The sequence below is a fragment of the Nesoenas mayeri genome (genome assembly GCF_963082525.1).
Source record: "Nesoenas mayeri genome assembly, chromosome: 12".
Lineage (NCBI taxonomy): Eukaryota > Metazoa > Chordata > Aves > Columbiformes > Columbidae > Nesoenas > Nesoenas mayeri.
This window is the reverse complement of record NC_137547.1, coordinates 17,485,176-17,501,837: the sequence shown is the minus strand read 5'-3', so window position 1 is coordinate 17,501,837 and position 16,662 is coordinate 17,485,176. Positions and strand designations below refer to the sequence as shown.

The 16,662-nt window shown below is 42.6% G+C and overlaps 1 protein-coding gene across 1 annotated transcript; it reads right to left on the bottom strand.

Moving 5' to 3' along the window:
- Positions 1-5,406: 5,406 nt before the first annotated feature.
- On the bottom strand, positions 5,407-6,120 carry RGS9BP (regulator of G protein signaling 9 binding protein; the record flags this gene model as incomplete). The annotated part of the gene is made up of 1 exon (XM_080351952.1): positions 5,407-6,120. One exon carries the CDS (start codon positions 6,118-6,120, stop codon positions 5,407-5,409), a length of 714 nt encoding a protein of 237 aa, XP_080208078.1.
- Between the last annotated feature and the right edge of the window lie 10,542 nt (positions 6,121-16,662).

Here is a 16,662-nt window from a genome sequence, read left to right as displayed (position 1 = left end):
CAAGAGACAGACTAGACTGATTATAGACCTTAGTGATTATTTTAATGTATAGTGGAAAACTGACCAAAATAATAGACCACACATTTCTGCTATGATTGAATTAGAACTTGAATTAGAACTAGGTTTTAGAGGATGTTAGTTTGTTTAATTTGGTGGAGATGTTACTAATAAGTATATGATAAATAATGTCATGCAATACAGTGTAAATAAAACATACACTTCAATCAATCAAACCGGAACAAAACACCCCACCTGACTCTGTGGAGGTTCGAGAAGTCAATTTCTGACACTTGGGAAAACCACAGTAGGTATTCTGACAAAATTACTGGAACCGAGCAATCAACATAATTGTTATTGCTAGCTAGCCTGGGTAGGTGACAGATTTTCAGAGATGCTGTCATTTTACTTGTGTTTGCCTACATGGCTTCTAGTCACATTGCCACCAGCTTGAAATGCTTGTGCTTGACTGCATGAGAAGGTGCAGAAGAGCCTTCATGGTGCTTAAATGCCATGTGACTTTTCACCTTTCCACAGGTTTAATCCACGGCAGCTGATTAAGCTGCATTTCCAGTTGCATCACAGTACTGCAGCAGGAGGCTCTTGGGGTGGGTGACAGAATCCAGCCTCCTGGGACCACCTTCTTCCAATAGGAAGTCCTTTGTAGTGTGAAACAGAGAGAAATGGGTTGGCTTTCGTAAAATTGATATCATGTAGCACATAAAAACATTTTCCTCTTATTTTGTATTGAGTTATTCAGAGAACAGGTAGTTGGTTCCACTCAGGGATATTTTATATTCTTTGTCCTAGTATAAGATCTTGTCTAGTATAAGATACTACCTTCTTACAGAGAAGCTATCATTTAACGGTGATGCTATAATATCATATTTAACAAAAAGCATACTTTACTAACATAGCCTGAGATGTTTACTACATACATCCATCTCCTTCCTTCTCTAGTCCTTCCCTCAACATGTGCAGATAATTTCATATGAAAGACATTGTTTTCTAATCCCAGTTTTATTGTATGCTTACCACAGCAAATGCTGCTCACGTGTAGACTGCTATTTTGTCCAGATCTCTTCCTGCATTAAAAGACTTATATAATCGTATTGAGAGAAAGCACTTAGAGATCTGTAATCCACTGGTTTTACTGAATGACTTTTTACATAATGAAAATCTGTGAAGGGTAAATATGTTGAACAGGAGTTCCATTAGCACTTATATATATGGTATTTCTGGAAAATTTACATAAACAACAGAAACCTTAGAAGGAAAAGAAAGCCCATAACCAATCTGTTCAGACTACAAATAAGCGTGTTTAATTTTTAATCCGAAAACTAATGACATCAGTTGTTTCGTCTGTTTTTAAATAAGTGCATTCATGTAAAAATATTTTCATCAAGAATTTTGAAACTAATTTTATTTCACATTCATAATGCTGAAGTTTGATGTTATGTTGTTTGCAACATAAGGAGATGGTTCTTCATCCATTTTAGTAGTGAACTAAGAAAAGAGTGTAGAGGGTTTTTACGGTGATAGACTGGAAGTCCTGGAATAAAATTCCAAATTACTTCATTTTACAGACTCATTTCTGACAGTTTGATACAACTATCTTATTGTTGTTGCTATCAATCCTAATGGACCAAATTTCACCCTCCTTAGGTTTGCTAATGTTGCTTTGGGGGCTGTAAGGGGGCAGAGTTTGTATCCTAACAATGAGGGTCTAAACATTCCTCTAGTCTAATATGTTCTCTAGTTTTCAGCTGCCCAAGCCAAGGGTTCTGTACTTTACTCAACAGGACTGAGCCAGCAGTGCTGAAGGCAACACCAGCCCTGTGATCCTAAACGTTATTGTACCTGCTTCCTAAGGCAGAGATTTCTTGACTTTTCTGACTGCTGATTCCCTTGCAGTATAAATTAAGGATATATCACTGTATTCAACTTTGGGAGCTTGAGAAGGGTGCATTTATGTAAAGAAAACTGTAATGAGAAGGCTTAGCATGTTACTTTTATTCCTGTAGTTGAAATAGGAACTTTTTGTTTAGAAGAGCTTGCTGACAAACTGTATTAATATTCTAGTTTTTGTTTGGTTTTAACTATTGCTGTAAGCCAACCAGTAAGTTATAAGAATGTACTCTATTTTAAGTTAAATAAATAGTGACAGTAACAAGTTTGAATTATTCAAAGTATAGAAAAATACCACCCATACACAGGCAAAACCAGTATAATTCAAGTCAGGAATAAGATATGAGTATACAGCAAATGTAACATGTATATCCTGTGAATAAAGACAAAAGAACTAAAGTAGAACATTGAAATTAAGCAATGACCATCCTCTTTTGCAGTGAAAATGCAATAACATTCTCATTCACTGATCAGCATGAGAGTATTTGCATTTTCTTTGTGCTATTTAGAGTTTTTTGAAGTTTGCCTTCCCATTTTTCACTTACAAAAATAGTATTTCCAGTCTCCTTCCAGTTGCATTCCAGTGGGGGAAAAAAATGAAGACTGTAAATCTACATCATCTCTTTATTTCTTGATTTAAAAGAAACATCAGCACTTTTTGGCAGTGGTGGCTTCATCTTGTTTTCATTTTGTGCGCTTGTGCACCTGAAGTCTGTCACATTGAGTGTACAGTTGTATCAAGTGGAGGTGATTAATGGCAGCAGCATTATCCATTTAGATGGTGCCAATCCTCTATTACAATTCTACTTAATATTTTAATTTCAGGTATCCTAAATATAAGATGATACAGATTTTTAGGAACAAACAAATGACGAATAAATCTCCAGCCAGCTTTGTCTTAGGACCTGAAACTACTTTATTTTGCCAAAGTCCAATACTTTAAATACTAATTGTGTGTATTTGTAATGGAGCAAGACTTACATAATTATAGGTTACTTACATGAATTCTTTGAGTCCTATATCCAAAAATCCAAATTCCAAAAAATGCAATGGACTGTAAGTTTACAATTCACCAGCTCACTGAGGCTTGCTTTTCAAGATGACATTTAACTATTAAAAGTCCTTCTACATGCTAACCGTGGATAAACTGTATACCTGCTTCAGGATACCAATATCCAAGATAATGAATGCTGTAGGTGGCACCTTTTACTTATCCACCAGAAACCAGGCTTGCATTACTTGCGTTTTCAGAACACGTGCTTAAACGATATCTTATTCCAAAAGGAACACGGAGTTTTCAACAAGCACAGAACAGAGTCCAACTTCTTATCCACCTTCCTGTGGACTAAGGAAAAGGGGAGTGCAAAGAGTGAAAATACCCGCAGATCCATAGTGACTAGTGTTTGCAATCCTAATATGTACATTCTCCTGCAGCTTTTGCTGTATTTTCCATAAATACGTTTAGTTAATATGATTGTGAAGGAGATCTCATGTAAGTCAATACAAAGCAATTACACCTCGTCTAGTCAGACTGAAACAGTAGCACCGATAAATACAGGCTTGATTTTTGTCAGAATGCTGCTGCGAATCTCTGCGAAGCTAGGTTAACTACGCATGAAACACATCCTATGGAATGAGTGAAATACAATAGAAAGGAATGTGGAGTCATCTCATAAAAAGGTGAATTCCCATGAGAATGGAGCTGGACTGGATCAATGCGCAGAACCACATTATCCTTCAACATAATGATAGACTCTAATTTTTGATTCAGGTGTCCACTTACAATTTTTCCTCACCTACTTTATTTTTTTCTCACGTGCAAGTGACCATATTCAAATTTGTCACACACCTTTTCTCTTCAAATCCAGTTCTCATAAGTTTCAAAGAATAAACTTTGCTGCAGTTTTTCAAAGTGTGTTTAGTTCTTAATTCAAAAATATTAGGTGTTTGAGTGTTATCAACATAATTTTACTTAACAAGCCTGAAGACTGTTGTCTAGTAACTTCACAAAACATGTCCAACTGTTATTCTTTGATAATGTGTCCATATAATAAATGCAGAAGAATAATACCTTATTAAAACCCCAGTATTACAAGGTCTTTATATTTGCCTGTGGAGTGCCTCTTACACCTATGACACTATAAAGTACATACCAAACATTCTTGAACGGATGTGTGTTCACAGTGACAGAAGACATTTCCATAAGTTACACAATAAATACCATAATACATAGGTCCTCTCATAAAATGTTATACAACTTCTCTGCAAAGTTAGTGTCTCTCCTCCGCTTTTACATTTAAACATTAACAATTTTATAAGGAAGCAGTGCTGCTCTTGCATTTACCTCCCAAAATTGCAGTGTATCAAACTGGACCAGTTCCTGTTTCCCACATTATTAATCAGACATGAATGAGATATAAAACAGACACATTTTTAGCTTTATCTGGATTGCTGCAAAGAATTCAAGAGCTTGCAGAAATGTGGCTGTTCATATACTACAGGTATCAATCCCTGCCCGTCAACATGAGAGGGGATCTCTCTTTGGATTATTAGTAAGGGCTGCTTTAACTTGACATTTTTGCTTGCCAAAATCTATTTTCAAAAATTACTGCTTCTGCTGCGGGTAGATTCATTGCTCCTATTTTCAAAGTTAACTGTGAAGTGCAAGCTGTTTGCTTCTACAGAAAAAAGAAAAGAAAAAATCAACCAAGGGCAAGAACCAGCTTGGTAATAAAATAATGGTAAATGTGGATGAGAACCACAAGGCTTGCTGGTGTTTTTCTGAATACGCAACTCCCTGTTTTTCCTCTCTGGATTTAAAAAGCGATTAGTCATTTGCATTTGCTGTGCCAACCCATGCAACCGGGTTCTGTACAATCAGTTTAAATCAACAAACAGATTTGGTATCAAACATTGCTTGTTCTGTTTTTTCATCCTTCTCCACATATCCCTCCCCAGCCATTAACTTATCTAAAATAGAAGTTGTTTACATTCTTTTATTGGAGTTTTCATCCTTCCTCCTTTCCTCCACTGAAATAAATTTGATGAAAGAAGCAGCATTCTTTTAACTTTGTCAGACAAAATACCTGTGTTAGCCTCCAAATTTGTGTTACTCACAAATACTGTAAACAGTGACCAGCAGCAAACACCAAAGCCTATTCAAGAACAAAAAATACAGGCTTCTGAGAACAGTGAACTATTAATAGCAGACAAATCCCTGTTAAAGCCAGTAGAGATAATACCCTGATACTTCATAGTTAACCGTTACAAGTCCAGCAGATGAAGACATCCTATTCTGCAGGCTGATTTGCATCTCTCTTCTTCAAAGAGCAAGAAGAAACAAATCATGCATTTTAGGATACTGAGAGGCAAAAGTTTTGCTTTGTTTTTTCAAGTGCTAGGTTTAAATTCTCAGCTCATCCAAGTGACCCGTTTTGAAATGAAAGGTGAGAAGTGAAACACTCCATAGACAGATGGAGGGGGTTCAGAGGCTGCACCACCCTAAGAGAGTTTTACCACACACACTGCCAGGACTATAGCGATAATGAGCACAGCGGAGAAAATAATCCCAGCTAGAACCTTGCTGATATCGCAGAAGGATTTATTTTCCTCCACAGAGATCATGCCAATAGAAGAAGCGCCCATGCTGATGGTGGATTTTAGTTCAGCCCCTGGGTCTTGCTTAGCCTCTACTGTCCACTGGGGGACATTGACCTTCATTTCCATCTCGTACATCATCTCTCCTACCTGGTTGATTTCGTTCTCGAGGTCTTTCAAATCCACCACGTCTATATTGTGCTCAGCCTCGTATTTCATGTTCTGGACGCTCATCGCCCTGGCGGCCACACCAGAGGTTCCCCCGCTCATGCCTGTCTGGATCAGGTGCTTTTTGGGGACGTTTAGCGGGAACTCGTGGCCCAGCTCCAGGGCTCTCCTCATGTCGATCTCCAGGATCTCTAGGCACGTGGAGAAAATCACCCATAGCCTCTCGAACTCGGCTTTATCTTCCTTACTCACGGTTTTGTCCTTCAGGACCGTGGTGAGCTTGTTCCTGTTGGCCACCGCTAGCTCCTGGGCTTTCTGCCGGGTTTTCTTGAGCTCCTCCCGCAGGTTCTGGGAGTCCGAAGTGCCGCCGATGGTCAGCACCATGTGCCGGTAGCAGGCGGTCACCTTGTTGAGCGCGTCCAGCAGCGCTTTGCACTCCTCCTTCACCATGGTCCCGGCGGCGGCGCTGGGGCCGCGTCCCCGCCGCTCTGCCCGGCTGCCGCTCCGCCCCGGCTACCCGGTACCGGCACCAGGGAGCTGCCCGAGACAGACACTACCCGCACACATGGCAAGCGGCAGCTTCGGGCCGCGTCTGCATTCAGCGCCTTCTCACCCTCCTCGCGTCCCCGCGGCTGCTCAGGCGGCGCCGACGCCTCTGAGAGCCCGGGCGGGCTGCGGGGAGCCCCGGGGGGCGGGCAGCATCGCTCCCCGCCCGCTACTGCCGCCGTGCAGGAGAACCGGGGCGGCTCATTCCGCACCGCGCTGAACGGCAGCGGGGACTTCCAGCGATCGGGCGTCGCTTTTTGAAAAGTGCCAAACACCGCGGAGGGAGGAAGGAGGAAAAAAAAATACGCGCCGGTTAAAACTCTCGAGAACGAGAGGCAGGAAGCTGGCTGTCCCCGTCTCGCTGGCTGCCGCGTCCCGCTGCCGCGTCCCGCTGCCGTGTCCCGCCGCCGCCACCACCGCACTTAACTCGTCCCAGCTGCGCGCCCGCAGAGTCACATGGCGCAGCGCGGGGAGCGCCCGCGGCCTCCCGGGCGCGGCCCGGCCCGGCCCTATAAGCCCTCGCAGGCTCCGCCTCCGCAGGCTGCGACCCCGCGGCGGCTGCCTGGCTGCTCGCTCGCTCCCCGCCGGCGCCCGGCCATTGGCTTCGTGCGGCGCCGCCGCCGCGCCGGGCCCGCCCTGGATCCCGGTAGGGCCTGGAGGAGGCGCGGAGCGGTTGGGGGAGGTGGGTCGCCAGCGGCTCTCTGCGGCCGGGGAGGAAGGGAGACAATGTTGTCGGTGTAAGTAGCGCTCCCGCCCCGGGCGCCCCCGGGCTGCTCCTCGGCGGCAGGACGGCTTCCCGCGGCGTGCGGTTGCGGGAGCGGCTCTCGGGAGCCGCGGGGCAGCCGCCGCGGGGGCGCTCCCGCCGTGACGGGGGAGTGGAGCGGGACGCGCGCGCCCTCGCGTGCCCGGAGCGGCCGGGCCGCGGCCTGTGCGGCGGGCGGGGGCCGTGCGGCCTGCGCCGGCCCGGGGCTGCGGCGGGACGCGGGGCGCGCTTGTTCCCGTGCGGTTCGGCCGCACCTCCGGCCACACGAACAGGCGGCGCTTGTCAGTGCTCGCGGGCTCGCTGGCACCTGCCTGCCGTCCCGCTCCGTACCGCGTTGAAGGGGCAGAAACGTCTAATGTGCTGAACTTCATGTGTCCCCCGCCGCGCAGGGTGTTTCCTTGCGGGCAGCCGGCGGCTGTCCCGGGGCACCGGCAGCGCTCCGGGCTGGGGAGCGAACTCGTGGTGGTTTCACCTTTCGCGCGGGGTGTTTAGGGCGGCCGGTGTGAGAGCCAGAACGTCTGCAGTTGGCTCCAGTAATTATCCATTAAGAAGTGCAGGAGGCGCAGCGGGGTGCGCTGGCACAAATGGTGCCTCACGGACTCTGTGAATGTGCTGAGGTACCGTGTGGTCACTAGTGACAGGCGCTAGTCTGTGTTTGTATGTGCATCTGAACCTTCTAGAAGAACAGAAATCATGATGTTGAGTGCTATGTAGCAAATTAAACTATGTTGTCTCTAGTGGATGATGTGTCTTTGCCAGAGCAGGCTTCTGGAGAACTTGCTTGTCATAACATATGTTACTACATATGCCTCAATGTTTGTGGGTAACCGAGTGATTTTTTTTCTTTTTTTATTTCCTGATGTTATAGTGACTTGGGAAAGATGTGGAGCCGCAGTCCCATGAGGAGGGGGAGCGTGGCCCCCTCTGTAGTGCAGTGTGTGCTATGAGCAGCAGAGTCCAGGCAAGCTGGCTTTCTGGTGCTGAGCCCAACATGAAGAGTCTGTCTAGACTGTGTTCCTTCTTCTGGATCTTGGTAGCTTGGCCTCCACTGACTTTTTGTTTTTCTGCCTTAATTTTGGCCCAAATTGAAGCCATATGTAGTTTCTGCTGGAGGTTGCCACCTGTGGAAGGAAGTTCCTTTTAGCTTCTGTAGGTTGCCAAGTTACTACAGAGGAGATTGAGTAGCTCTCTACCACCTTGTGTATCTGCAGCCTGGAAGCAGCAAATTGCTAGTTCCTGTTTCTTTGTAGGAATAAAGAAACACAGGATGATTTTGACCTGATTATAAGTGAAGTCTTATAATTGCTTAATCATTGTCAGGTGGAAAGAGGATTAGCTCTGGATTTGAATCTGGAGACCTGTGTGACTTGAGTGCTAAGCTTATCGCGAACTAAATTATGCATATTTGTGTGTGTATAGTAGCTGTGCTTAAAGTCTGCCACGTAGCACTAAAGTTACTGTTAATTGTGGCACATTGGAATCTTGAAACTGCTTCTCTGAAAGTAGCTGAAGAGAGGGAGGAAGGGATATTGTTTCAGGAACATGTGATTACTTAAACCTAAAGGTGGCAGCAGTTATAATCTGTATCAGATAATGTCTAAACACATCTTTGGTTGTGTCATGTGGGAAGAAAGGAGCTGTTTTTACATTAGTTCTAAATTAAGTTCAGCTGCATGCAATTATCCAATTTGTGTGGATTGCGGAAACTCTTAAAATTCAGTTGTCATTTGTGAGGCAGGCATGATGTTCTGAAGAATCCAAATCTTAATACCAATTTCAAATCAGATGCTGGCTAGCTAAAATATTGTCCTGGGAAAACCATTAGGATTGGGTGTAAAAATCCTTAGAAATTAACTGGGAAGCAGCAGAATGAGCAGGAGGAGAAATATATTTCCTGGTTCTGTAGAAAAGCTTTCTTGCAATAGATGCTAATAATCATATTCATCCTATTCCAGTACCCTTTAAAATGTTTGAAGTATTCTGTGATGTTTCTTGAACATCGCTACTTGTTAAATTCTAAATCCTCATTTTAATAGACTTCCTTCAATAACTGTTCTGTGATTTGCGTTCTGCTAAGCATTTTGCTGCTGAAGTGGATTGAGGATTTGATCTATAGCAAGAATCTAGTTTATATAATGGAAGAATGTTATGTCTGTGTTGTGCTTACAGTTAGGAAGGTCTTAATTACCTCAGGCTGGTGTATGGTGTATTATGTAGTGTCAAAACACCAGTGGTGGTTAAAATAATTTGTTTTGCCACTTAGGAGAATTTACCTGCTGAATTGTGTTCCAACCGTCCTTACCCTTGCTCTGGTCCCTAAAGGAGGCAACTAGTGTAATTCTGTGATGTTTTCCATAAGTCTAGTAATGGTCTGATGTTCAAGTTAGGTAAGACTTGGCGTGTGCCTGCAAGGACTTGGCTTTCCTGTGAAGATGCGTGGAGAATGGATTAAATTCCTGTCCAGTTGTCTGGTCTAAACTCAATTCAAACCAAAGTAAATGGGGACAGGGTTGCTGACTTTGATTCCTGTGTATTTCTGTGGGTGGCCTGTGCTGGGTCTGACCCTGCATACTTGGTTTCTTTACAGACTCGCTGCTCATCTTGGAGCTGATACCAACCTTGCATGGTCTGCTGTGGATGGTGCTGGTCTGTAACTCTGTAGTCAACAGATGGTGTTACATTCTGTGGCCCCATCTCACAGCACAGTGTTCAGACCCACTGCACACTCAATGCACAGGCTTGGGAATTAGACCACTGTGCCTCAGTAACTAAACGATCTGAATAGTTGGCTTAAGTAAAATGCTGGTTATAGTTGTATTTCAACTCCTTTATTTTTGCTCCATCTCCCCAAAGTAGTACATGTGCTGATGCCCCTGCAAGCCTGAGGAGGTGGCCTTAAATATAACTCCTTAATATATGGAGAAAGTTACCTTATTTGAGAAGCTGTTTGGGGAACTTTGTACTTTCTGTTAATGTTTTTCTCTAAACATGTTTCTTGTAATTGTTTGTGGTTCACTGATTAGCACTCTCTGCACTCTGTTCCAGGGCTTACTTGAGAATAGCTCAGGGCTCCCCATCTGAGAGTTTAATGTAGCTTTCATAATGGTGAGCCAAAGAATGAAAGTTCTTTGCAGCTGCTCTGGTGGATTTCTAAACCTGGAAGAGCTGAGAATTGGCAATCTAGGCTCTGTTCTGCTGTCAAGAGGAGAATGCAGCTTATTCCTAATACTTGGCTAGTGGCAAGTAAGATTATCTCAAAAATCAGTGAAGTGACTGGATAAAAGTGGGAGACCTGCCTGTTGAAGGACAAGCCACTCCTATTAAAATGTGCTTTTCTCTGGAGGAAAGAAATAGTGACTGCGGAGAGTCAAGCCTCAAGTCTGAGACAAGAATGTGTCCACATCAAGCTACGGTACCAATACACTGTTAAAATACAAAGGGTGGACTTTGTATTACTTCTTAAGAATGAGCTCAATTTTAGAGTTTGAGGTGGAGTTCACAATGAAAAGCTGTGTGAGGAATGACAGGAGGTGTCCTGGAAGAAATGCGTGTCTGAAGGGGAGGTGTTGAGAGAAATGAGCATCTTCCTGGAATGCTGCTGACCCCTCCTTTCCAGAGCTGGTTCCATTGCTGTCAGGCTGATGTTCTGGGTTCAGAAAACTTAGTGTTTTTTTCCTTGTTGCTAGGAAGCCTGGAGCTGACTGATGCACATTCACCACTCTATAATAATTCAGAGGTGTTACTCTGACATACTTCACTTTCATGAAATAGATTCAGCTGCAGCTTGTGTTGAAGAGGGACAGAAATATCTTGTTTCCTCCTGTGCTCCCCTGTGGTGAGCAAAGTGCCCTGGAGCGCGTCTCAGAGCTGTTTTTCCTAAGATGCTCAGTGTTCTTCCCTTAGGGGAGGGAACAAGGTTTCTTTTTGTGCTCGGAAACAGAAGGATCTTCTGTTTTTCATTTTGATGTGAATGCTGATTTGAGGGCTCATTCTCAGCTTTTGTAGCTTTTACCCAGAAATAGGATAATTGAAGAGTAATAGTGCAGGTAAAACTGGCTGAAGTGGTAACTAGATTTTTATTTGAACTGAGACTAGTTAAATTCCACTTCTAGATTCCTGTTTGCTTGCAAAGTGCTCTAAGATGTGCTTAGTTTCAGCTGAAAAAAAAATTAAGTAATTTAGAACTGGGGAACAATTGCTTCCTCTTATGTTCTTCTGCAGAGCTCTGCAGTTTGCTAGTGTGATAAATATACATGCAAACTTACCAGAAATGTTTGCCTGCTACTCTGAGCGAAGCATCTTTTAGTTGACTAAGAAGTTGCTGCTTGTTCTGATTCTGTCATTATTTTGACCACTTCAGCAAATGGTTATTCTAGTTACTGGGGTACTAAGCCTTAGTTTTTACTGTTGTGGAGTCTACAAGCTAAGGTGAAATTGATGTTGTTGTGTGAAACTTCATAGCATTGCTATGCAAGTAAAATTCAGTGAATTTGTGCTGCTTAAATGTGACGTGCTAATAGATCTGGTATTGAAGGTTTTGGTGAATGTGGCATTCCACTTCTTTGTAGCAGGACTTTTGCGGGGAGGACACTGATGTTATGGATGTTAGCATCCCCGTGTAATATCCCAACTTGCTCTCCTGCAGAGATTTCAGGTTACTGAGCTAGGCCAATAATCTTTACCAACTGTGGGAGCTGTTTTACTGTCTTTGCTTTGCCAGAGTATTACTAAAATGCTTCTGTGAAAATACATAATCTTACACTGTTGAACATTGAATATGAAGTTTGTATACCGAATCCATAATTCTGTTAGGAAGAGCATTTTCTCTGCAGTATGTTTTGTTAGGTCTTTGATAGTGGTATAGCAGGACATTCAGAAAATGATGTGCCAAAGAACGGAATAAATAGTGTATAATTTGAATGTGGACATGATGTAACTGCCAAGTAACAATGCAAATAAAACTTCTACTTCAGTTGCTGTTTGTCTAAATTTCAAAGTGTTTGTTAAAAGGAACTGAAACCTGATGGGTCTGTAAAAGGTACCCCACTAGACCCATCTCTAAAGAAAAACACCATCAATGATGAGCTGTCAGTTAAATCCTGCTCATGGTTTTTAGTACCAAAGGTCATAAGTCTTCATTTCCAGTGTTTTGGAGGAAATGGTAATGTGCTTAAATTCCACGGTATGTGTTTCACTGTAGCTATCTCTTGTATAATGAGTCATATCATCAGAATTATCTCTCTCCTCTAAATCTAGAAAAGATTTGGCTGTTTTGAGGTTATGATTCTGTTTTTTGAAAGCAGTAATGTAATGCTTATTATATTCTCTGACCAGCTAGCTTCTCTTCTTCCAGCAATTTGAGCTATTTCTGTGTTTACAGGCACAAAGCCACACACTTAAGTGATTCCATTTAAGCCTTTTTATATAACATTAGTACTTGAGTATTACTTGAACAGCTCAGCATGGTAGAACCTAGTGAATATGGCTTATGACAATTTTTAGTGGGTCTCTGTTAAGCATGAACGGATCTGGTAATGTGTATAAGGTTTTGTACACTTTCAGTTCAGTGTTAGTAAATCTAAAGCTGTCCAACGTGCAACTACAAAAATAAGTCTGTATCTACCTGGTGCCACCCCCCAGTTAAATTAGGTTGAAATTGGATGTTGTGTTCTGGCAGCAAACTCTGAGTATTCTTAATGTGTTCTTAGAATTATAGTAATGCATTAGCCAGTATTTTCAGATGCATTTAATGCTTTGGGGTGCAAAAGAAATTGACATGATCTTAAAAACGACTGAGCCAAAATTTGCGGAAGATTTAATGTACTCTGATTCTGTAAACTTAATCTATTTAGGTTTAGTCTAGAGCCCTTTGTTTTTCTGTAATTACTTAAACTGTAGATGGTTTATACATCCACACTTGTCTCCCTGACTAATGCTGTGGATAGGTGAAGGAGGTTCAAGTGAATATAGTAACTGTTTTGATAAGTATTCTACCCTTTTTTTTATAGCTTTATTTTATTCAGATACAATCGCCATCCACTAATGCAGCACTGAGCAGATGCAGGGGTAAGGGAGAGAGAAAAGGGAAGGAAATTCAGAATGGTGATTCTCAAAGCAACACTAATTCAGCTGCAGGTGGTGGAGGAACATGCCTGTGGTGCGCAGTTCTGAGTTCAGTCTGCGTCTGGTCAAGGTGGCTGACAAATACCCATGTGAACTAGAAGTTTTAGCTTCCTTATTGGGGTACAGCGTGTCAATGTTGTGTTACGGCAGCTGAAGTCCCAGAGTTCAACGTCTGAATGTGGTTTCTCTTCACTTCTTGCTGGAGCTCTCAAATGTTACTCAACCCCATCAGTAGTTCTGTAGTAAAAGAATCTAAGTGGCTGCCACTAAGTGTTTTAAAACCAGTTATTTGTGGTGTTTACCTCCTTAGCCAGGAATTGAAGATTATAATTTCAAACTCTTCTGTGATAATCTGTTGATTGAAATTATTCTTTAAGTACTCTACTTGCTTGTGTTTTTATTTTCAAGTGCAGGTAATGATTTAAGAGCTACAGCAGATGTATGGACAGCAAACTTGATAAGCTCAGGTTTTCTGTGGGAGCTCTCCTCCCATAGATCTCTACCTGTTTTGCCAGGTGATGAAATGCTTTAAATTCATTTCTAGACAAGCCTTATCAGTTAGTGTGTGGTTGGTAGTTTGTGCTTTTTTGATGTTGAGATAGAGTTTTCTAGACAAGGAAGATTTGTGGAATGTGTTCCTTTCCCCCTTACTATTATGGAAAGAACTCTTTGAGCTTCTAAAGATTTGTTAAGCTGAAAAAATGGTAGTATAGCTATAATAATTGGAAACACTTGTGTACTGCAGTTTTTGTCTGCAGTCTCATGCTTGGCTGCCTTCTTGTGTCAACATGCTCTTTGCCCTGACACAGGACATGGTATATGCAACACCTTCTCTGTCGCTGTTGTGGGGAGGGTCACAGTCTCATGTACTACTTGACCAGATACTGAACACAAATTCACCAAATAAAAACGCAGATGAAGATGCCTGAGTGGGCCAACTACATTCATAAAAGCTTGATTTGGAAAGTACTTTGAGATAACACATAATCTAGTCCCCTAGCCTCCTCTTCACCTCTAGTAGAGGTTTGTCTCACAGTTTCTTAAATATTTACAGTGTGAGAGACTCTATCTTTGCCAAGAAAACATGTTTATCTTCTTTTGAAAGGTGTTCCTGATCTGTAGTTTATGCCTCTGTTCTTCAGCTAAGGTTTGTTTCTTCTACAAACATGGAAAAAAAGCCCTTAACTGAGAGCTCGATCCATCTGGGGAGAAGATTCTTACTTGCTCCATGCAGTTTCTTCAGTATAAACAGCATCACTGCATTTCATGTTTTGGATTCTGCTTCCAGAGCTTTCTCACCTTTCTCACTTCAGATTCTCTTGCAGTCAGTTCATCTCCTCTGAAATGCAGCACCCAAAGAAGGATGTAGGACCCCAAAATAAGTCTTGCTGTGGCAGACCATTTTGCAGGTTGTATGTGTGTACATACAACCCTGTTTAGTGCTTGACTTACTAGATATAATAAATTGGTACCGATTCATGTTTAGACTGTAAGCTGTGGCTGTTTAAGATCCTCCTTGGAATTATGGCCCAGCCAGCTGTTCAGCCGGCAGGTTTGTTGGTTTGTTTTGTAGCTGATTAGTCCTGCTTATTATGGTTTGCCTTAGCCGTGTTTTTCTATGGATCAGTGATGAGATAGGCTTGTGTTGCCTTTTCTCCTTCCCCCCCATGGCTGAGGAAGCCCACAGCTTGAACTTGGGTTGCAGGAAATGTCTACAGCAGTCATCAGTGGTGGAATTACTGGTGATGAGCCCGGTTACCCAGGCACTGCAGTGGGACAGACCTTGTGCAAAGCTGTACTTCTAGGCTTGAAGTCTCGTAATTACTGAACTTGACTAGTCTTTTGAAGGTGCCAATGAGCAAATGTTTTCTTCCCGTTTGTGTAAGCAAATTTAAGATCCATGCTCCAAAGAACACTGGTTTGGGTCTGCTGAATTAATATTCTTTCACAGAAGCTCTTAGTTTTATTGTATGTTCTCAAAGCCGCTGAACTGTTTTATCTGGAACTTCACAGGAAAACTCTGCTTGAGGCAGTTATCTGCTGCTGTCAGCCTTCAGTGGTTTGGGCTGAGGTTGTCCAAGCTGTAACTGCTGATAACTTCAGAGTGGAAATCGCTTGCAGCTTTAGCTGATCATGTTTGTATTTAGCTCTCTAAGGGAGTTCCGCTTGTGCTTAATTATAAGGAGGGGCCAGACTGTAGATCAGTTACTGGGCTGGTAGATCAGTTAACAGCACAGCTGAAACTCAAAGGCTATCTAAAAATTGGTGGGAGCTGGGTGTGTGTTTTTCCGCTCTATTAAACTGCCATACAGTGGTTTCATGTCTGTTCCAAAGGTGTTTAGTACCAGTACAGCATTAGGTGGTAAATACTACAAGTGTTGCAGAACAGGCATAAGAAGCTCACCCTGAGCAAATAATGTGCCAGATATCCTTCTACATTTAAGAAAACAGGGAGTACTGATTATATAAGGGTGGCTTGCTCACGTTAAAGTTCTGCTGCTGTTCTCACCCTTTCTTAGGGCATATAGCTGAGATTGCTTGAGGAAATGGTGCAACTTCTGTTGATTCCGAAGGGAAGCTGGATGAGGGCAAAAGGCATAGAACAGACTAGTTAATTAAGGACTTGTAAACCTATTAATCTAAATTCTTCTGAATAAAATAATTGTGGAGTTATTCCAGAATGGACCTATTGATATTTTTCCTGCCTTTATGTCTAGGATGTGTCATTTTTTAATAGAGAATTAGAACTGAGGAAGCAAGCAGTCAAGGCTTGGTGGCTCTAGAAATTGTCTTTTCCCTGTGACACACCTGGTGACAGCTTTTCTAATGCCTACAGGCTGGGCTTTCTGTCTCCAGTCAGTTTTTGCTTGGTGTTTTGCCAAATGTTGTGCTTCAGCCTGGCCTCAGATCATTGAGACCTTTTCTGTGGGAGCAGATAACTGCAAATGGTGCATTTCTTGGTGGCTTTTAAATTATGGCATGGGTATTCATATCTCCTTAGTGTATCCATCTCTCTCCTGTAACTTCCCCTGGAAAGTTGGGGATTGCCTTACAGAAGGATTCCTGTTACACTCTGTCTCCTTGGTGTGTGTCAGGCAGTAACCCTTACACAGGTGAGTCTGCAGACTCACCTGAGTCCTGTCATGTGGACTGTAAATCTACTGTAAAGAAGCTGCTAATTCGTGTCTCTTGTTTTAGACCTTAGCAGTGCCAATTAGCTTGTGTATCAAAGCAGTCATCATGTAGATAGTCTCTCCTTCCTCTAAGTTTTGTCTGAACATATGATGTGTTGTTAGACTATAAAACCTGGAAGGCCTGTGAAGACAATATGAGGATAATTATGTAACTGGAAGTGTATGGTCAGAAAATAATCTTTCTGAATAACTTTTGAGTAACTGTAGTTACCGTATTAGTTCAGTGTGCCGTGGGCTGCTTACATCAAGACTTCAAACTGCTTTTTCCTTTCAGACAATCAAACTGCCCCCCAGGTATTCCCAAATATAGTATATTTCAACAGATGCCTTGTATGATACAGTAACAGTTTTCCATATGTATTTTAG